The following is a 21,177-nucleotide window of genomic DNA, read 5'->3' as shown; positions in this document are numbered from 1 at the left end:
AGGCTAAATAAAGCACATTATGCAAGTTACAGTTCGATGAGAATTTTGTTTATCCCTTGTAGACCACCATGCGGGGCCCTCCAAGACTTGGAGAGACGTCAGTCACATGTAGATCTCTAGCACTCCCTTTGTTTCAAATTATTAGTTGTTTTGTTTTTTAGATTTATAGACTTTACTATTCATCTAGACATAATAACACGTATAGATGCATAGCAAAATCTATGAACCTAGAAAAGCCAAAACGACTAATAATTTGGGACAGAGTACATGATTAGATAGTGCAGTGGAAACTTCCGGGTTATGTTGAGGAAACGTATGATAGCTTGTACTTCCGCCATTCCAAAATATCGGTCGTTTAACTTTTTTGACACAACATTTGACCACTCGTTTTATTCAAAATATTTGTACAAATATAGTCAAATTTAAGTTATTCTTGAAGAACTCGTATTGATAAAGCAAACCACAACAAAAGAAGTGATTCTGCATAAATTTTTGAATAAGATGAACAGTCAAATTTGAAGTTAAAAATTCAAACGACCTATAATTTGGAACGAAAAAAGTACGCCAAAAAGGTAAAAATTAACGGTACTACATCGAGAATGCGTCGCATGTCAGAGTGCACAATGGCGTGCCCCGGGCCACCTGTTTAAAGGACTGATAGCGAACGGAAGATGAGTAGGATATTGTGTGCATCTAGCTCTGAAACCGACGATGACGGGACGGCCGCGTCAACATTTCTCCTATCAGAACTGAACTGATAGGAGAAAGCCCCGAAGCTTATCGCCTGAAAACCCCATTAGTTGTCCCTGACAATCAGCGAGACAAGTACTAAGATTGTTGCAGCAGCTGCCTCTAGCTCGCTACCAGCTGGGCCATATTATTGTGACACCTCGGGTGTTAATCATCTATAATTAATTTTAATCATGACTGTTAGTTTTAAATTTAGACGACAAAACCCCTAGTTAAAACTTTATTGTTTAACTCGGGCCGGACCGGTTCGACCGGTGTGAGTCGCCGGTTAGACCGGTTGATCCGGATGGCCCATGATTGTTGGAAGCAATCTCTCTCCCCCCTCCTCACGTTCACTCTCTCTCCCTCACTCTCTCACGTGCTCTCCCTCTCCCTTCTCCCCAAATCTCAAACTCCAAAACTTTCATCCCAAATCGATCTCAAGACCAAGAGAGCTTCAAATCGGCGTGGGGGACCTTCCTCTCCATGCGCTCCTCCCTGGGATGCCCTTGATTTTCATGTTCTTCGTGCAAGAAAAGCTCGTTCTAGGTATTCAAAGTTGTGCCGGCACGATCTATCTTTTTAGGAGGTTCCAAGTGTTTTCTTTTGGTCAATCGTCTCTGTAGGCATCCCTCAACCTTCCCCGCCCTTTTTCCCCAAAGCTTTCTCGCCAGAGCGATGCCACACGCCGCCCGGGCGCCCAGGTCCAGATCATCTGGCCTAGGGCCAAATCATCCGGCACCTTCCAGAGGTAAAAAGGACTGTTTGGTCGGATCATCCGGCATAGAGTCGGATCATCCGATCAGTACAGACCTTTAGTGTTTATAAAATACATAAAAAAATTATAGAAAATCAGAAAAATACAAAACCAATTTTGTTAGCTTCGTAACTTCATGCCCTATATGATAGAACCATGAAATGTATTATTTGGCAACTTTTTATATACAATTTTAATTATGCTACATAAATACTTCTATAACTTGTTAAATGCACCATTGGAGTTAGGAGCATGTTAAAAATATAAAATCAATTGGGTTTACTTTGTTTAGACTCGTGTAATGTTTAATCGACTTCCGCTTGTGTAATTGTTCATGTTTAGGCAATAATGATCTTATGCTTGTATTGCTGCACCTTTTATTGCATCATCCTTGCATTCATACATATGCATCGTTGCACCTCATTTAGATACGCTAAATGTACAATGTTTGGATGTGAAGCATGCGGTGTTGGGGCCGAACCACAAGACGGTGTTCGGTGGACATCTCCAGAAAATGGAAGGACCCGCTGAAGCAATTGAAGACCCGGCCCAATGGTCGGAAGGGCCCAAGGCCTTGTTAGTGTTAACACTAACTTAGTGTTACCCTCAGGCAAGCCCCGGTGCATGACCTACTATTTTAAATTATGACTCACTATATATATTTATTATTTGTGCATTACGTTTCAGGAGTTGTTTGGACCCTAGTTGCATGATCCCTAGGTTCCCTTGAGTTTATACTAGTATGTATAGGATGATAGTAATGCTATGCTTAATAGTTCTCGGTAGAAGTCGAGTAATTTTTTGTCACTCGCGAGATACATGATGTTTAGAAGTCGAGTAATTTCCGATTACTCACGAGATATAGGATATATTTATATTGTAGTATATGAGTTATTGAATTTGATATGGAATGAATGGAAATTTGAGACCGGAAGGGGAATGATGATGATATATTAGGTATGGCAGCAGGACATGGTTTCTGGGTGTTTTAGTCCCGTCTGTGTCGATTAAGGATCGGTCGTTGTCGGCAGTACTGATCGGGGATTGAATTGTACTAACCGCATGCCGGGAGTAGGAGGTAGTCAAAACTGGTAAGCCGAGTACTGTCTTACTTCGAAAGTACAGAATTTCTACCCACCCCTTAGGGCGAGTCGAGTAGTCACGGAGAATTGGGATGCATGTATTTATTTTTGATGGTCTCTCGTTGAGTTCGGCTGACTATATGCAGGTGTGGCGGTTCTGTAGTTCGAGGCTGGGAGGGGAATGGTTGGCTCGTATAGTCTGACGGGGCAAATATGTGACGTGTTGGTTAGGTCCACCTTGCAAGGTTAAATCGGATCGATTCGTCGTGTCTCGCGGTTATGAGAGTCTTGATCTCTTTGCTGTATCGTAGTAATATGATGAAATGTGAATTATATATGATGGTGAATACATTGAATTATTAGTTATTGTTTCATCATGTTTGCTATAGTTGGTTTATGCAAATATTAGATTATGTTTAATCTATATAAAACCTGGAGCAAATATTGAAAATAAGGAATTACTTTAGTCGCTTTTTCTGCAAAACAAACTACCAGACAGAAAGCTTTGCATATCTAGATATGTGGGCTAAGTATACCCAATAGTCGGGTAAGTCTTGCTGAATATTAATTATTCAGGGTTTGTTGTTTACCCTATTTTAGGTATAGGAGCTAATCTGAATTCACATCGGTGTGCTAGATGTGACGTCCTCCCGTCTTTATAGTTATCATTTTATTTCATTTTATTTCGTTTGGTTCTAATGAAAAAATTTCTCAGGACAGACTCTTCCGCTGCTCTTATTTATTATGTATACTTTAATTTGAAAAGTTATTTTTTAAATACTTTAATATTATTTACTATTTTGTAAGATTATGTCATGCTAGTACCGTCTGCGCTCGCCGCCGTGCGAGACTTCTAATGTGTTTCGATCGGCATGTGGGTTAAAAATAGTCTATCAAGTTATATTTAATTAAGCTAATGCGCTTGATGTGCTTAAATGATGATGATTATATTTAATTAAGGATTTTAACTCGGAGAGTGCCGTCACAATTATTACCGGTCTCGGATAGACGCGCCGTGTGCTTGGAGCCAAGATCAGGCTCCTCGTGTCCGTCAGCGTCGTCGTGGTTCCTTCCAGTTCCAGGACGACTGGACGAGCTAGGATCTGCGAGATCCACGCGACCCCGACCCGTTAGACTCCAGCGGCTCCCGGTTGCGGATGCGGAAAGGGCAGGTGTTTCCGCAGGGAGGCCCACATGTAAGGCTGCGCAAAAGAAGTGGCTCTCCAGCGAACTGCGGGTGTGGATGCGGAGCTGTAGGCGGGCGTTGAGAGTGGCGCCAAAAGGCAGCGGCGGTCTTGACCTTGGCGGGAAAGGGACCTTGGCCACGAGTGAGCCCGCCCGCGCACGCCCGCCGCCGACCCGGCCACAAGCTCGAGCAGCACCACGGATTGCCTCGCCGCCGGATCTGGAGGAGGCGGCCTACGCGCGCCGCCGCCGGCCTCCACCTCCGCGTGCCCGAGGAGAGCCGAGCTCGCCAAGGGAGAGGGAGGAGGGGCGCGCTGCCGAGCTCGACCTCTCGTGCCTGCTCGCGGCGACCGTCTCGCCGCGCGGCCTCGAGAAGCAGCTCCAGCACCGGGCGCGTGCGGGATGGGGAGCAGGGGCGGCGGCTCGCGGGTGGAGGGAGTAGAGGAGGTGCGGCGCAGCTTGCTCCTGGAGCCCTCCGCCCCGCCGGCCACCTCCGCCTCGTCCTCGCCCGAATCGAGCTGAGGAGCCCCGCCGAGGGAGAAGGATGGAGCCTGGGGGGGAGCCGCGCCGGAGCCGAGCCCGCCGGCGAGAGCGAGCGCGGTGCAGCTGCTGGGGCTACTCGCCAGTCGGCCGCCCCCACCGCGCGCTCGAGCAAGGCCCCGCCGCGGGGAAGGAGGGAGGGGGCGCGTTTCGCCCGCTGCCCGCTCCATCCTCGCCGCGTGCGCTTCCGCCGGCCGCCGCCGCTCCCCAAGCTCCTCCGTGCCGCCGTCGTCCTGCCCCCCGCGCCATGGATCCGCGGAGCCGAGGCGAGCAAGGAGGAGGGAGGAGGAGGCCCGCCCGCGCGGATTTGGTGGCGGCGGCGGATGGATTTGGAGGAGACGAGAGCGGATGCGCGGATGAGAGAGAACGCGCTGATATGCGCGGCCCGCGGCCCCCCTCGCATTTCCCGCACCGCGTGCGCAACTTGCTGGAGTAACTACAGTATCGACTTGTTGCGGATTTTACGCATCCGCAACGCGTTGAGGGAGCCGCTGGAGTCAGCCTTGACTGACCTCACCAGACGACGGCGGAGGCGATGCTTCTCGACGCCTCTCGACTCCACCGCACACGTGGCCCGGCCCCGGCCCGGCCACCTCCGCCCGCCCGCCCGCCACATCACCATCGCGACGCCTCCGCCGTCGTCTGCTGAGGTCAGTCTAAATAAATGATCCTCCACTTCACATGGACACATCGTGGTCGTGGCTGCGACTGCAGAGAAGGCACAGGTGGTGTGTCTTGGCATTTGTCTTGTCGCTTCTTTTTTTTTTGAAAGCATTTGTCTTGTCGGTTCGGATTACCCATCGCCAGGTCACTGCCACTGCCGTCCGATCTGAGATCGACGGGGATAGCGTGCGTCGCAAGTTGGCGCCGGGTAGGTCCCATAGCCGCTGACGATTTCAAACGGCGTTACTACTAACTACATCACAACGAAGACAAGAGCCTCGACGAGACTCTCCCCTCCAGGCTCCGTTGCTCTCGTGGGCTCGTGGCGTCGTGTGCGTCCAATCCAATCCGCGCTCCCCATCGGCCACGTCGAGCACCCGTCTGCTCCGCTCGCTCCCTCCCGCCGCCGCCTCACCCCGCGCGCCATGGCGGCGCCGCTGTACCGGGACGCGTCGGCGCCGGTGGAGGCGCGGGTGCGGGACCTGCTGGCCCGCATGACGCTGCGGGAGAAGGCGGCGCAGATGGCCCAGATCGAGCGCACCGTCGTGTCGCCGCGCGCCCTCACGGAGCTCGGCGCCGGCAGCGTCCTCAACGCCGGCGGGAGCACGCCGCGCGAGCGGGCCTCGCCCGCCGACTGGGCCGCCATGGTGGACTGCCTGCAGCGCCACGCGCTCGCCTCACGCCTCGGCGTCCCCATCCTCTACGGCACCGACGCCGTGCACGGCCACAACAACGTCTATGGCGCCACCGTGTTCCCCCACAACGTCGGCCTCGGCGCCACCAGGTACCGATCGATCGGACCGCGTGTTCCGTGTGATGCCGCAACCGATTGGGTTTGGCCGCGTCAATGTGCTGTATCCCCCGTGCATTTCGTTCCGTCAGTCGTAGCAACCGTGTTACCGTTGACCTCACAGGGACGCGGAGCTCGCGCGTAGGATCGGCGAGGCGACGGCGCTCGAGATCCGCGCCACCGGCATCCACTGGACCTTCGCGCCCTGCGTCGCCGTGAGTGAAACCCCCTCCTGAGTGCTGATTAATTGGTGGCGTCTGTGCGGGATGTTCTTGATGTGCGTCTCGTCTCTGGTGCATGCCAGGTCTGTCGGGATCCGAGGTGGGGGAGATGCTACGAAAGCTACAGCGAGGACCCGGAGATCGTGCGCTCGTTGACCACCATCGTCAGTGGCCTGCAGGGGCAGCCACCAGCAGACCACCCTCATGGTTACCCCTTCCTCGCTTCGGTTAGGTAAGTCCTGGTAATAGTGCGTGTTCTCCGTTTATGCCCACGGCCTGTTTGTGGAAATGTGCCCATGTGGTTTGCAGGGAGAATGTACTTGCTTGTGCTAAGCATTTCGTAGGGGATGGTGGCACGGACAAGGGGCTGAATGAGGGGAATGCCATTTGCTCGTATGAAGATTTGGAGGCGATCCATATGACACCATACCCTGATTGTATAGCTCAAGGGGTGGCTACAGTGATGGCGTCCTACTCTAAATGGAATGGGGAGCCATTGCATTCGAGTCGCTATTTGCTGACAGATGTTCTGAAGGGCAAGTTAGGCTTCAAGGTAGCTGAGCTTATAGCCATTGTTCAATAATATTGATTGGAGATTAGGTTGGCTATGAATTTTGACATAAGTAATTTCCTGTTTCAGGGCTTTGTCATTTCGGATTGGGAGGGCATTGACAGGCTCTGTGAGCCTCAAAAGCCTCGGGGATCTGATTATCAATATTGCATTGCACAATCAGTAAATGCGGGAATGGACATGGTATATCATTATTGAGTGTTCATATGAAATGCTTTATTCAATTTTCTGTTCTGTTTTCCTACATTGAGCAACCTACAGATTATGATACCTCACAGGTTTGAGAAATTTTTGGAGGATATTGTGTTCTTGGTGGAGAAGGGGGAGATACCGATGTCTCGTATTGATGACGCTGTTGAGCGGATTCTGAGGGTTAAGTTTATTTCTGGAGTGTTTGAGCATCCTTTTTCAGACCACTCTCTGCTGGACATAGTTGGTTGTAAGGTACAATGCTCTTTCAGACCGACTCAAACTTATCATTATCTTTCTGTTTGAGTCATCTAAAATTTGATATCACCAACCATGTACAATATGTTGACCTTTCAGGAACATCGGTTGCTGGCACGTGAGGCTGTTCGCAAGTCTTTGGTGCTTCTGAAAAATGGAAAGGATCAGAAGGCACCATTCCTTCCATTGGCAAAAAATGCAAAAAGAATACTGGTTTCAGGAACACATGCTGATAATATTGGATATCAGTGTGGTGGGTGGACGATTGCATGGCATGGAGATAGCGGGAAAATAACTCTTGGTACTTCTTTGCACAAACAAATATTTGTATTTATATGTTTTTTCGTATTTCATACATTCTTTACTTTGTACTATCATGCAACTGTTTGACCTAGACGATGCAGTTGTCTGGTACTCAAAGATAGGCAGAAGGCTTCATAGTGTTGTCACTGGTCCAAAGTTTGAACTAGCACGGGTATCCTGAAGAATGGTCATTGTTTCGGGTGAATAACCTTGGTCCTGAAGAAACCATTTGCCCCTTGACGCTTGGGAACTCTAGTTGTTAACTGGTTCTTGATAATTCATATAGCACTTTCAAGTTTCAACTATCATGGTGAAAGGAAATAGTAACTTGTTGCTCTGAAAAACAATCTTTCCATTGAATAAAGGAAAAAGTCCGGTTTACACCCTCCAACTATCGCAAAAGTCCGATTTTCAACCTTCAACTACGAAACTGGACAACATAGGCCATCCAACTGTCAAAACCGGGCAAATTTGGCCCTGGGGTGGTTTTGAAGGTGGTTTTCCATTTTGTGAGAATTCAAAATATTTAATTTTACACTAAAAAATTTATTAGTAATTCATTGTAAGTCAAAAAATTATGAAATGGGTGTCAAAAGTTTTCTAAAAATGTAACCTATCTATTGTCACATGACTTGTGAGCTATTCAGATCTAATTTTTTTTATGTTCATAATATTTGGTTGCTTGGAGTTATGCCGATTATTTTTAATAACTAAGATTCAAATGGAGCAATAATAGATCGGTTACATTTTTAGAAAAATTTTGGTACTAGTTTCATATTTTTCTGATTTAAAGTGAATTAGTTTTGATTCTTTAGATATAATTAGATTTATTTAATTTTTTTAGAAAATGCAAAACTACCTTCAAAACCACCCCAAGGGCCAAATTTGCCTAGTTTTGACAGTTGGATGGCCTATGTTGTCCTGTTTTGTAGTTGAAGGTTGAAAATCAGACTTTTACAATAGTTCGAGGGTGAAAATCAGACTTTTATGAAATCAGACCTCTGCTTTCATATGATTTTTTTTTATCAAAGGAGCATTTAGTTTTATTATATGAAAGCAGTGCAAGTCTGCTATTTTTTTCTTCAAGATTAGCTATTTATGCTTTCTAAACGGACAGGTACAAGCATATTGGAGGCCATACAAGAATCGTTGGGAGTGCAAACTGAAGTTGTGTATGAGAAATGCCCAACAGAAGCCACGATTGAGAATGGGGATTTTTCCTATGCAGTAGTTGTTGTTGGAGAGGTTCCATATGCTGAATGGACAGGAGACAGAACTGACCTTAGTATTCCGTTTAATGGCTCTGAGCTTATCTCCCATGTGACAAGTAAAATCCCTACACTAGTTGTTGTTATCTCTGGCAGGCCATTGGTTATTGAGTCACATGTTCTGGAGAAGATAGAAGCTCTAGTTGCTGCCTGGCTGCCTGGAAGTGAGGGTATGGGAATTACTGATTGCCTCTTTGGGGATCACGATTTTGTCGGCACATTGCCTGTGACTTGGTATAGGTCCGTTGAGCAGTTGCCAATAAATGCTGGAGATGCTAACTATGACCCGTTATTCCCTGTTGGATATGGGTTGAAAATGTTTCAAACTGATGATGATTCAGCATAGTCTTATCATTTATTTGGTTATACATTTGAAACTTTGTGATGTTGTTATATACTATGTACCATTGACTATTTGCTTGAAGGGAAATAATATCATGTGGCAGTATGCATTGTAATGCGTTAAAACATTATCTTCTTCTCCTAGATTTTAGTTTCTCCTTCAATCACCTTTCAACATGAGTGCACTAATTTGGCTTCCTTCAGTTTCATATTACTAGTTTCCTTGATTAGTTAGTGTTGCTTTGTTCATTACAATTTTTGTAGATGGAAACTATGAACACGGAGGAGCAAGGATTGGTGCATATCAACAGATTAGAGGTCAGGGGTGATATACATTGGAGGTAGAATTATAGAGAACTAACAGTTGCTCTGAATAACGTCTTTAAGCACTTAACTCATTCATTTAGAATCAGAGTCCCATATGATGGTAAAAGATCAAAGCACTGCAAAATGGATTCCTGTAACAGAGCTCGTTAGGAAGGCTTTAGAGCAATAAAATTCTTCGACGTTGATCTATTTTCCATGACACGGTCATCTTGTAGGTCGGTGCTGGCACTTTCTGGAAATACGTTTGAAGCCGAGGCTCTTCTGATTTGCAGGCATATGTCCTGTACATAACCAGTAGGCACATTGTACACGCATCACATACCTCAACTGATTTGCAGGCATATGTCCTGTACACAACAGTGGACGGCATCTAAATGAAAGAAAACAGTCTGGAGAAGTGGTACATGAAAATATGCTACTGCTGTTGCCTATGTCATACTATCCTGCGGCCATAGCAATGTTGTCAATACCATTTAGTCACCTTTTACTTCTTCTAGCAGTTAGAATGACTCTTACGCAAAAGAGTAGGATCACACAAAGGGTACTCTTACAAACGGAAGTAGACTGCCGTATATATTGTGTAACATGGCTTTCTTCATGGAAGGTGTCCGTGCTGGGCCGCTTTGCCGCTTCGGGCCGCCTGTTTTTTTTTTTCCTTTTTTCTATCGCAGACTAGCTCAGGGTCTAGGCCATGACCCTGTACGTTTTTCTGCTGCTGTCTCCTATAATGAAAAGGCAGAGCACCCGCCATTGTTCTCTAAAAAAGGTATAATTTTAAGAACCTTCTACCTGTAGTTGAGCATCCACGCTCCAACAGTTTTGTAGTTCTTGTCGTGAACCTAATGGCGGTGAGGACTGAGGACTAAGATGTGTAGTGGAGCTTCTTGTGACAGGTTTCTCACAAGATTACTTAGGCCGGGGTCATATTAAGTAAATGTAATTTGTCCTGCCATCTACTGAGGTCACTTGGGACATGTCCGGATTCTGAAAAAACAAATACGGGTAGTGATGTGGAATATATACGGCCGTCTACTTTCGTTTTCAGCAGTGAATTTTTTTTTTTGCCATCCGCTTTTCCTGAATAGAATAGGAAGTATGAACTTTCCATAGAGACTTGACGTTCATGAGGTGCTTAAAGTGCTATTCATACGAAGTGATAAGGATAAATGAAAATTGAAGCAATAGTAAAAAAGGAATAGGAAGTAACAAAGGTGGGAATGAAAACGAAATTCCACCTACTTCAGGGTCATAGGAAGCACAGTATCTGGTAAATCAATGCGAATGAACATGAGGTGACTTGTGCTCAGTGAATGTACGAAGACCTGTGACAGGGCACCACGATGATCTGATCTGTGGTCTGGTCCAATCATCAGATCCCTGCATGAAACGAACCTAAGGCGTGTCCATCTGTTGAATGGGGGGCACTAAACACCCGAGTTGATAAGCTTCAGAAGTTAAGAGGCTATTTCGTGACTGGGCGACCAATGGGAAAGATCTTTCACTTCACCAGCGGGTCACCTCATAGAGACGAATCTGCAAGTGCAAGATACATGTACATCGATGTGATAGCTGTCATCCTTCAAATTTGGACAAAATATAGTTTTCCAACTTTGTATAAATCAAAGGTAGATTGTTAACCTCTGACGACAACGATGTCCAAGATATATCAGCAAGGATCTGTGTATCGTAGTATTCATTCATGTGTAGTGCCCATCCTACTATTGGACCCTATATCTGTTTCGCGTGGAGGAAAAGAGTAGGATCACACAAAGGGTACTCTGAACTGGTACTAGATGATTTGCTACTCCCTGAAGGCCTGAACCGTCAGGTTGCTGATTTTCGGCGTTGTTTTTCACTTTTTTCTTTCCTCCCCAGTGTTCATCATACTTGCAGTCTCGTGGCATGTGCCCATTATTATTGGTCTATGCATCCTCTCCCTCCTGGCGTCATGCATGTGCAGCACCCCAGTTTCAACTTTCAACTTGTGCGTACCGAAAAACAAAACCAAACTATCGGATGGTCCCTCTTTCCATTCCCCCTTGCACAAACAACCAGCATACGTGACACGATCCAAGTTTTACAAGTCGCAGGGCACGGCCCGGCTCTATCCGTTACCTGGGAAGGAGCGCTTAACAAGAATCCATGGCTTGCTAGATACAACTGCACAGGCACGTATTGTAATTGTGAATCTGTAATGATTGTTGCAGCTGGGGAGGCCGGTCCCCGGGCTACGGCGATGGCTGCCTTACCTGCTGCTTGGTTCAACGACCCTGCTAGTGCTAGCTGCCGATTCGGACGGCCCTTACGCAGAGTTGGAGTCACTAGTCCCAGTACCAGCAGCTCCCGGAAGAAGCCAGCGGCAACTGGGCGCCAACCGCCACTGACCGCCGCCCGGCCTGTTCGGCGATAGCGACGGGTGCCCCCCGGCCGGCAGCGGCAGGGCATCTCGTCTCGCCCATGACGTCGCGGCGGCGGCGGCGGCCAGTTCAGTTGGTGCTCCGTTGCCGTCTGATCTGACCGCCAGGGAGAGGCGGCCGATCTTGACCTGTCTGTTCTTTTTCCCCGAGGGGGTCTGTTTGCTCCGCCTCCTCCTTGGCAGCGTGCAGAGCTTTGCAACGCCGGCGATAATTGGGCTTGCCGGCTTGGCGCCTCGCGTAAAGTGTGAGTCAGCTGAACGCGCCCTGCCATGCTCGCATGTTCTTTGTGAAAGGTTGCACGTTCTTGGGCAGTGCGCTTTTGCAGCAGCAGTTGCCCTTGTCTTGTGATCAAGCAACTGAGCTGATTGGCACGGAGATTGGAGCCGACGAGTATTCTGATCGCAGTGGGGGGAAGTAAACTACCCGCGGCCTCCTGCCGGGAAACTACACCTTGCCAGGGGACCGGTGATCCGGGTGCCAATAGACTCCGCTGGTCGGTGGTGACGCGCGGTTGTTTATGCCCGCCCGCGCATGCGCGAAGCTCTCTACCTGCCTGCTTGGGCTGATCTAAGCTCTTTCCACCAAATCTAGCCGTAGATGCCCCTCGTTGTGGAGAAAAAAGGAGGCGAGGTGGCCGGCTTTCGACGGGGGCGCGTGCTGAGCTGAGCTGAGCGCCATGGATTAGAGGCGGAGGAAAGGGCCTAGCATCATTGTGCACTAGCAGGCAACAGCAGCATTAGCTTCCAAGGGTTTTAATCTTCTTTTTTCTTCCCGGCTCTAGTGCTGTCGTACTAGTACAGTGCTTGCAAACATACAAGTTCGATCTGGCCGAATCCGACAGAGCACGTTTCGGTAAAGTTGATTGATGCAACTGGAGCGGACCAACCTAGAGCATGTCTGGCGAGGAAACGGTCCGAATTCAAGTGATTTTCAAAACACCCGTGATGATGCTGAGTGCACCCTTGCACAGCAAGCATCTTCATGTTTTGCAACTTTTCCATCTTGCTTATTGTGAGCCCGCGGATTGAAGCTACTAGCTGCAAGGTGCTCGCCCTCTCTTTCAGTCTCTTTCCATAATGATACGCTCCGGATCCGTCCGGCGCGAGAAAGCAAGGGCGAGATGCCCGAAAGCGCCACGGCGTCGACGCGACCGCGACCTCCCCGCCCAATCGCGGATCGGCAACGCCGAGAGCACTCGGCCCCGCGGTACCATGCCGCCAGTGACCGGCCGACAGCCCGCCACCGCCTGGACCCCGGATCCTCGGCGCGCCCACAGCCACAGCCACAGCCACAGCCACAGCCCGCAGGTGCTGTGTCCTTGGTTGTTGGTACTCGGCACCGGTTTGTTGAGAGTTTGAGACACCGTTCCCCCAGTCATGTCCATATAGCACGATGGCAAGATCTCCATCTCCTGTACTAAATAATACTAGTAAAGTTGCAAGAGGCACGACACAAAGTTTTAGTTCTGGTAGCTTGTAGTACTACTGTACAACGCATTACTGTATGTTGCCATTTCCTATAGAGTGGGAAAAAAGAGACTAAAAGACAGTGAGGCGAGCAGAGAAAGCAAAAGGCAAGTCGAAAGGCACGCAGCAGCGCCCCACTTTGCTTGTGTTGGATTGCATGCAGCTTCCGCGCCCCCTGCCCACTTGGGGGGCCCACGCGCAGCCTCACAGCCGCAAGTTGCAAATTGTGGTTCTTGGCCTTGAGCATCGAGGGATACTACACTACAGTAGCCGGCATGGGGTAGGGTGGGCCCAGCAATAGCAGCAATACACAAACATGAACTCAAATAATCGTGATGCTGCTGCTATTGTAGTAGCTGCCGTTGTACTATTAGGGTAGTGTCAATGGAGACTCCACTTGTAGAGTTTTAAGTCTCAAAAACTTCATCACAAGAAACTATATTTCTCAATGCAAAATGTGTAATAGTAGTTTCTATACATAACATTATTTATTATTTTTTTCCATCACAAGATCTATGGACTCCATGCCCCCTCACAATGCAAGTCTCCCTGATTTCTTGGGCATTAAAGAGTGCGTAGACTTGAGATCTTATCTAGAAACCAAGTCTTGTTTTTTCCTTCTCTCTTCAATAATTAGGGTGCCACATCAGTAAAAAAAGCTATAAATAGAAGACTATAAATATACTTAGACTTCATGGTAGAGTTTGGTGTGGGACTGCCCTTATATTGTCACATGTGACAGGCAGCAGTGTGCAGGGAGCCAAGGAGATTAGAGAAATGGAGTACGATTAGAGGGTTCCCGGCAGGGTTCACCTTACTTTTTGCACTGTAGATTTTACCATTTTTACTGTAGCGGTAACCGTTTTTTTTTACTTTTGTATTTTTAAATTTTGAATCGGAAAACACTGGTTGCCGCTACCGGTAAATGTTGCCGCCAAGTAGCGGTAACGGTAAAAATCACCGGTAACCGGTGATTTACCGTCGGTAAGGTGAACGCTGGTTCCCGGTGAAGGGGACACCGCCAGCCAACCAATCAGCACGCAGGATTCACGAGAGCCCTGTGATCATGTGACCGCGGAGAGGCCGTGATTCCGAATCCAAAGACCAAGCTCCACAGTCCCACTCCGGCACTCCATTCGCCACCGGCCAAGGCGGGTGAAATCTGCCTGTCCATTGGGAAGCCTTAGCTATCCGCATCCGTGGTTTTCTATATTCATCTTCTAAATAAAATATTTTTATCCGGTCATCAAAAATCTCTTCTTTGCATTCAGTTTTCCTGCGCTCTTCATACTCTATATCTCAGTCATCTATATTTTCTACTCAAATCTACCTCACCCACCCCTTCTACACTCCCTAACAAGTGGGACCCACCCCCAACCACTCCTCACGTCTCTTTCTCTCTCTCCTCCCTGCTTCTCCTCCGCCGCACCAGTGGGCAAGCTCGCCGCCATGGCAGCGCATTGGGTAGGGCCGCGGCGCGGCGCCCTTTCCCTGCCGGGCGGGGCATCGGGCGGAGCTCCGCCGTGGCCCCCGGCGGCGCGGTAGGGGGAGCTCTGCCGCGGACCCCGACGCGCCGCTGCTCTGCCTGCGAGAGCACCCTGCCGCGCGGTGGCCATGGCGCTCGCCCATACAGGGCGTGCAGGGGCCACAGCGGCGGGCCTCGCGGGCGGATCCGGGCGCGCATCGAAGCTCAGCTCGGGCTCGAGCTCGGCGGGGCCGTCGGCGGTGCGTTCGACCCGACGCGGCGGGGCGGGCGAGTTCGACATGGAGCGGCTTGAGGGGAGCGGCGGACGCGAGGCGGGGCAACGGCGGCCGCACGGCCGTGCAGGGGCCTAGCGGGTGACGGGCGGCCCCGCTATGGCTTGGTGCGCGGCCATGGCGGGCGGCCAAACAATGGCATGGCGGCGCGCTGCCGGCCCCCTGCTTGCGCTCCTCCCTATCGTCCGTTCCCGAGCTCGCTGCCGCCACCCACGGCCGGCGCGGCGAGTGGCCCGGCCTACCTCGCCTCCCATGGCTGGTGCGGCGAGCGGAGAGGTGCGCGGAGCTCCGCCATGGCGAGGCAGAGCGCGCGGCAGGCGGGCATGGCGAGCTGGAGGCACGCGCGCGGGACAGCAGAGGCCGGCGGCTGGCATGGCGAGGCGGAGGCGAGCGCGCGGGACGGCAGATGCCGGCGGCGGCGGCGGTGAACAAGCAAGCAGGCCCGGGTGCGGCGGCGTCGGCCGGCGAGGCGAGCAGGGGCCACCGGCGGCGGAGCGAGCGCGGAGCGGTGGCGAGGTGGAGCGGCATGCGGCGCGCGCGGTGGCTGTGGCCGTGAGGAGGAGGCGCGGAGCAGAGGCGGGCACGGACGGCAGCGCTGTGGGGGAACCCGCGCCACGCTGGCGCGTACAGGGCGAACGGGAAGGACGCTAGATTCCCAGGATGGATGACCATCCGGAATCATGGCGTGCTCGATACATGCCCCCGCTGCGGCGGTTTGGTCCCGTCGTGTCTATTTATTGCGCGCGCTGTTGCGAGCGAAGCTATAGCACACGCGTGCTGTTCATCTTGTACCTCCCGCCAGGGGAGCGGGGAGCGCCCGCCGGCGAGCTAGGGGAGGGCGGAGGGGCAGGTGGTGGCCGGCGAGGGGTGGGAGGTGGGCGGGGCGGCCGCCGGCGAGGTCGCCGGCAGCCGGGGTGGTGGCGGGAGGCGGCAGAGCTTTAAGTTCCGGGTTGCTGGGGGTGGGGCGGCCTCCAAGGTCGCCGGACCTAGAGGAGGGGGCCGGGGGTGGCGGCGGCCCGGCGGCGGAGGCGGTTCGGCCGGCGGAGGGCGCGGCGGCGCGGGAGCGCCGCCGGCCGGCCGGGGCCGGATCTCCGGTGGGCAGTGCCGGCGGCAGGGGCAAAGAGAAGACGACGCGGCGGTGGCTAGGCGGCGCGGTGGCGGGCTCGATTAGGTGGCAGCGGTGGAGGGCGGCGTCAAAGGCGGCGGAGGCCGCCGGAGCCGGGGGCGGCTCTCGCTTCTGCGATTGGACGCCTTCCAATCGCATAAGGCGATGAATAGACGCCCCTGTTTGGTCCGGTATCTGGTACTGCAGTAGCCGATATAGGCCCCCGCTGCGGGCAGCCTTAAGACGACGGCGTGAAGGTGATCAACGCCGCAGAGAGCTGGATGGATGGATCACTGGCACTGGGAGTCTGGGACTGGGAGCGTGTTAGGGGAGGAACTAATCCTCGATGTGACAGGAGTGAAGTGTGTTTTTTTTGCTGGAGCTGAGTCAAGTGCCACAACGTCGAACAGTGAGGCCAGTGGCGTCCCGTTCGGGCACCTGGAGTATTCTTTTGCGCCGACATCGCCATCGCCCGCACCTGGTGGACACGGTCCCTGTAGCCCTGTTGGTCCTTCCAGATTCCTCTTCCCTTTGGAACGCTCACCATTTTTTGTTCTTACTTTTATTCTGGGAACTAAACTTCTTTTCTAAAAGTAAAAAACTTTCGTTGAACTCTGTTGAAATTCTTGCGCTTGTTTTAATATCTGTGTAAAACCACAGATGCCCCTATCAAAGAGAACGGTGGACACCGGACAGGCCACGGAAGCCTCTCTTTCTTTCCGGAGGGACCGGGCCCGGGGATCCTGGCAGTTGTCCACGGCAGGGGAGATACCGCAGGCACCACCGGAGGTCCAGAATTCCTCCCAAGATCGCGTCTTCCTCCCGAACAAACCAACCTTTTTCCTCCCCGGCGGAACCGAGCAAAAAGGCGGGCTCGGCTGCTGCCCCCGTATCAGATCATTTTCCCGGGAGGGCATTTCCGTTCTCACCCACGAGCACGGCCACCGAGACAGTCCGATTCCCCCACCCCCGCGCCTGCCGCTGCGAGCCACCGGAATACCCCACGCCCCTTTCTGCAGGAACACGACGGGGATGCGCGACAGGAGCAGGCCGCGACCCTGTGGCCGCGCGCGCACACGGTGCGCCCCCCGCTGCGCCGCGCGCTGTGTGGCGCTGGTTCTTCCCGCCGGGGCGGCGCCGGTGCCCTTGGCGCGGCAGGGGAGGAGGAGCCCTGGGAACCGAGGGGGCAGCTGCCATGTGAATTGTGATGCTGATGCCTTGTGCGGCCACCATTAGTAGCCAGTGGACCTCCAACTCATTCCCCGGCAGCCATGCCGCCCTCCTCCATCAACGTATAGGAAGGTACTGGAAAGGTACGACCTCTGTTTCAGATAAGCCGTGTTTAGATGTTTAGGACAAAATTTTTGAAAAAGAATCTTACTATTTCATAGTACTAAATGAAATCTATTTATAAAACTTTTTATATAAATGAGTTGTAAATCACGAGGCGAATCTAACGAGCCTAATTAATCTATAATTAATCCATAATTAGCGGATAATTATTGTAACATCACTGTTGCAAATAATTGATTAAGTAGGTTCATTAGATTCATCTCACGATTTACAACCCATCTGTGTAAAATTTTTTGTAAATAAATTTTATGTAGTACTCCATACATGTGTCTAAACATGTAATGTGATGTTTTTTCCCAAATTTTTTGGCATTTAAACACGGCCTAAACTAATCAGGCCCTCTGGTGCCCTGTTCCCATTGGCCAAGGGAATATATTATTAGTAGTTCAGTAGGCAGCTGCCCGATCTCTGACATTTTGTGGTCATAAATAAGATTGTGAATTGACGATTTTTAAGTCGAAAACCCAGGTTGCCACTTTCGCTAGCCATTTTCGCTAGCAAAGTACAGTACACTGTGCTTAAGACCAGATTTCCCGCCAGAGAAAAGTCAATGAGAAGCTTATCCTAGCTTAGATTCTACTCCTACACGGCTACACGGCTAGACTAATCTCCGGACTCCGGAGTCCCACTCCCACAGAAGCCCCCGGCCGCATCCATCAGCGGCAGGGTGTTATCGCCTCCAAGGAGACAGGAAACAACTGTTGAAAACTACAATCATTTCATCGCCACCATGATTACTAGTAACAAAAGCACAGGTCAATGAGAGTGTGACCGATGCTAATACAAGAACCCGTACAAAAAAAAAGACACCACACAGTACGCTGCTGGTGCTACTTGCTATAGCAAATACATGACATTAACCGATCCAATATCCATGACGCATCATTACAGAAGAAAAGCTACCGTAATCAGAGCATCTAGCAGTACACTCTCCCGTGCCTCCCGCAGCACAGGAAACTAATCGCAATCGGAAATTATTCCACCGCTGGCGCTGGGCTCTTATGTACAGAGGCGGCGGGATGCAGGAGTGACTTCGTCCATATTTCTTCTACATTTTGCTGCTTCTTTTCTTGCTCTCATCTCCGGTGCTCAGTTTCAGCAGAGAACCAGAGCTCGGCAGCGAGACGTGCTGAGCTCGTAGCTGTTTGATCCAACGTGTTGTACGTCACGGCAGATGCTGCTTGCCTGTTTGGAATCAACAACAGGCGCGCGCATGGCCAGAGATGAGAGCTTTGTTTCCTCTTTTCGCCATCGTTGCAGCTCGAGAACCAGCCGGTCAGCCGAGGGGCTGCAGCTGGCCGCATTGCATCTGCATCAGAACAGAGTCGTCCAGGAAGCCGGAGTTGCTGGGCTCGAGCTTGACGTTGCCGTAGGGGTGCGGCACGAAGTGGTGCGTCGGCGCGGGCTTGCTGTCGACGAGGACGCCGAACTGCTCCGAGATGACGGGCCCGCCGGTGGACGAGGGGGTGGAGGCGGCGGTGAGCGCGGAGGGCGGCGACGGCGAGGGGTTGCCGCCGCCGCCGTCTTCGTCGGGGAGGTTGACGGTGGTGATGTCGTGGATGCTGGAGCGCCGCTTGTCCTTGCCGCCGGAGTTGAGGCGGATGAAGTACTTCTGCGCGTGGCTGGCGACCTGCGTCGGCGTCCGGCTCGTCACGAAGTTGCGGGAGATGTTCCTCCAGTCCCCTCGCCCGTACTTCTTCAGACCCATCAAGAACAGCCTGCGGCAAGCAGAGGGGAATCGATTAATCTCAGGCACGGGGATCTCACCTCACCAATTCAGCGCGCAAGATGAATCGGAATCGGATGGTTATGCTTACTTGTGCTCCTCCTCCGTCCAGGGGATGCCCTTCTTGCGCTCCTGGTCCGGGCCGCGCCCGCGCCTGGCGCCGGCCATGTAGCAGGAGCGCTTGAAGGAGCCCAGGCCGGCGGCGGCGGCGTCGGCGTCGCCGCCGTCCCAGTCGAAGGTGAACCCGGCGGCGGACCCCGCCGCGCCGCCGTAGTGGGGGAAGGGCACGAGCCCGGCCTCGATGAAGCAGACGTCGTTCTCGAGGTCGTCGTAGTGCGCCACGACGTCGGACACCATCCGGCCCGGCAGCAGCGCGGCGACGCGCTCCCACCGGTCGGGCGCGTCCCAGTCCACCCGCGCCAGCGCGCGCTCGAACAGCTTGTTCTCCTCCAGCGTCCACGCCCCGGGCCCGGGGGCCGACGCCCGCCGGTCCGGCAGGAACCGCCCGCCCGCCTGCCCCGCGTAGTAGGGCGGCGCCGGCGCCGGCGGCAGCACGTCCATCCACGACTCCGTCATCAGCAACCGGAGTTGACCGGGCGCCGCCGATCAGCCGGGCCGACCAAGATTGCGCCTTTCCCTGTCGCGGGGAGACGGGACGGGACGGGACGGGAGGCGGCGCGGTCCGGAGAGCTGGGTAGCGGGGGAGGGGTGGGAACGGACGGGGAGGAGGGGGGTATTTATGCAGCGGGGAGGTGGTGGTGGCGTCGAACGCCGGCAGATGCCAAAGTGGCCAGCGGTGAATGATTCGGCCTCCACTCCAACGCGGGAGGGGCGAGCGTTTAAAGAAAGCGGCGAGGCGAGAGCCCCCACGGCGGGCGATGTTCCGATTGGCCCGTGGCTTGGTTTGTGGCCTCTCAACCCAGGAAAGGTCTCCTCCTCTCGTCAGTCGTCACTCGCTCGCGGCCTCTCTGCACGAGCTCGCTGCTGCCTTTGTCCCGCTCCGCGGCCGCGGCCGCGAGCGCGCACAGGGCAAGGGCAGTGGGCAGGGCAACAAGGCCGGCAGTGTTGCTGATATAAGGATCGGACACCAATCATTGGTAAATTCTAAAACATAACAATTTATGAAAACCACATGTATAATTTTAAAAATATGTTAGTGACTATGCACCGAGGTATGGGTTAATACAAGTCCTGCATTCGAGATGCCTAATTTTTTTTTATTTCAGGCAACATATTCAATGCTGTATTGTAATGTCGCATATGTTTCTATCCATAGTTATATAGAAAATACTATTCTTTGGTGCTGTAAAGAATGAGACGTGGAACATTATGTTGTAGCTAACATTAACAGCACATGTGGAGTTGTCTTTCAAAGTTTCAGAGTTTTTCTCTGATGTTGCAAAGTGTGACCTAAAATCAGGCACATAGAAGGCTAATCCCTCCGCCCTAACAAGACTGCTATTTTAGATAATTTCAAACACATTGCTCATCCTAAGAAATGGTCTTTTTGCCCCTAATTATTATAGCAATTAGCCTATAGAATTAATATAAATATAAGAGTTATAGCTAATAATTATAACTATCCACATCAAGCTCTTTTTCATCTATTAAATATTCTAACACATACTCTAAAATACATATTTATCATTATCTAGTTGCAATAGATTTTATTTTGCATAACACCTCTATGTGTGTTTGATATAAATATGATTAAACCATTTGTTTGTGAATTGGTATTTTTTTTCTTCCATCATACATGAATACATGGTGACACATATCATCGGTAATATTTTTATATAAATAATATATTAATAATAACATAAATAATAATTTAGAATTTTATATTGGAACACTTAATACTTTGTTATAATTATATAATTTAGAATCAAATTTAGGGGTTACTTTAACTTTTAATAATAATATAATTGGATAATTTATATACAAATTCAGGGTGTTACTTGTATGATTTTTATAGTGGCATAAGTGGGTAATTTACATGAAGATTACGGTAGAGGTGGGTAGTTTCGATTAAGGAGGTTACTTTAGTTTATTTTTGTAATGGCAGAGGTGGCTTCATGTTGAGGCTTCAAAGGATCTCCAATTAGCAAGATTGTGAGTGAAAGCCGT

General features: G+C 51.1%; 2 protein-coding genes across 2 annotated transcripts; one reads left to right on the top strand and one right to left on the bottom strand.

Moving 5' to 3' along the window:
• Positions 1-5,113: 5,113 nt before the first annotated feature.
• LOC120698506 (beta-glucosidase BoGH3B-like) lies at positions 5,114-9,026 on the top strand. Its single transcript, XM_039982140.1, has 8 exons — positions 5,114-5,740; positions 5,871-5,961; positions 6,051-6,199; positions 6,277-6,520; positions 6,608-6,721; positions 6,800-6,982; positions 7,085-7,286; positions 8,406-9,026. The coding sequence occupies exons 1-8, from the start codon at positions 5,382-5,384 to the stop codon at positions 8,900-8,902; spliced, it is 1,839 nt and encodes a 612-aa protein (XP_039838074.1). The 5' UTR covers positions 5,114-5,381; the 3' UTR covers positions 8,903-9,026.
• Positions 9,027-18,041: 9,015 nt separating this feature from the next.
• On the bottom strand, positions 18,042-19,814 carry LOC120698505 (transcription factor DIVARICATA-like). Its single transcript, XM_039982139.1, has 2 exons — positions 19,142-19,814; positions 18,042-19,042 (listed from the first exon to the last, which is right to left on the bottom strand). The coding sequence occupies exons 1-2, from the start codon at positions 19,624-19,626 to the stop codon at positions 18,601-18,603; spliced, it is 927 nt and encodes a 308-aa protein (XP_039838073.1). The 5' UTR covers positions 19,627-19,814; the 3' UTR covers positions 18,042-18,600.
• Positions 19,815-21,177: the final 1,363 nt, after the last annotated feature.

The sequence above is a fragment of the Panicum virgatum genome, chromosome 3K (assembly GCF_016808335.1).
Source record: "Panicum virgatum strain AP13 chromosome 3K, P.virgatum_v5, whole genome shotgun sequence".
NCBI lineage: Eukaryota > Viridiplantae > Streptophyta > Magnoliopsida > Poales > Poaceae > Panicum > Panicum virgatum.
This window is presented reverse-complemented; position numbering and strand designations above follow the sequence as displayed.

Excerpts from the sequence above, each read along its gene's own strand:
- LOC120698506 (XM_039982140.1), top strand. The coding sequence starts at position 5,382 with ATGGCGGCGCCGCTGTACCGGGACGCGTCGGCGCCGGTGGAGGCGCGG. Across the intron at positions 5,741-5,870 it reads GTCGGCCTCGGCGCCACCAG|GGACGCGGAGCTCGCGCGTA; the intron begins GTACCGATCGAT and ends TTGACCTCACAG. Across the intron at positions 6,200-6,276 it reads CCCTTCCTCGCTTCGGTTAG|GGAGAATGTACTTGCTTGTG; the intron begins GTAAGTCCTGGT and ends TGTGGTTTGCAG.
- LOC120698505 (XM_039982139.1), bottom strand. The coding sequence starts at position 19,626 with ATGACGGAGTCGTGGATGGACGTGCTGCCGCCGGCGCCGGCGCCGCCC. Across the intron at positions 19,043-19,141 it reads TGGACGGAGGAGGAGCACAA|GCTGTTCTTGATGGGTCTGA; the intron begins GTAAGCATAACC and ends TGCTTGCCGCAG.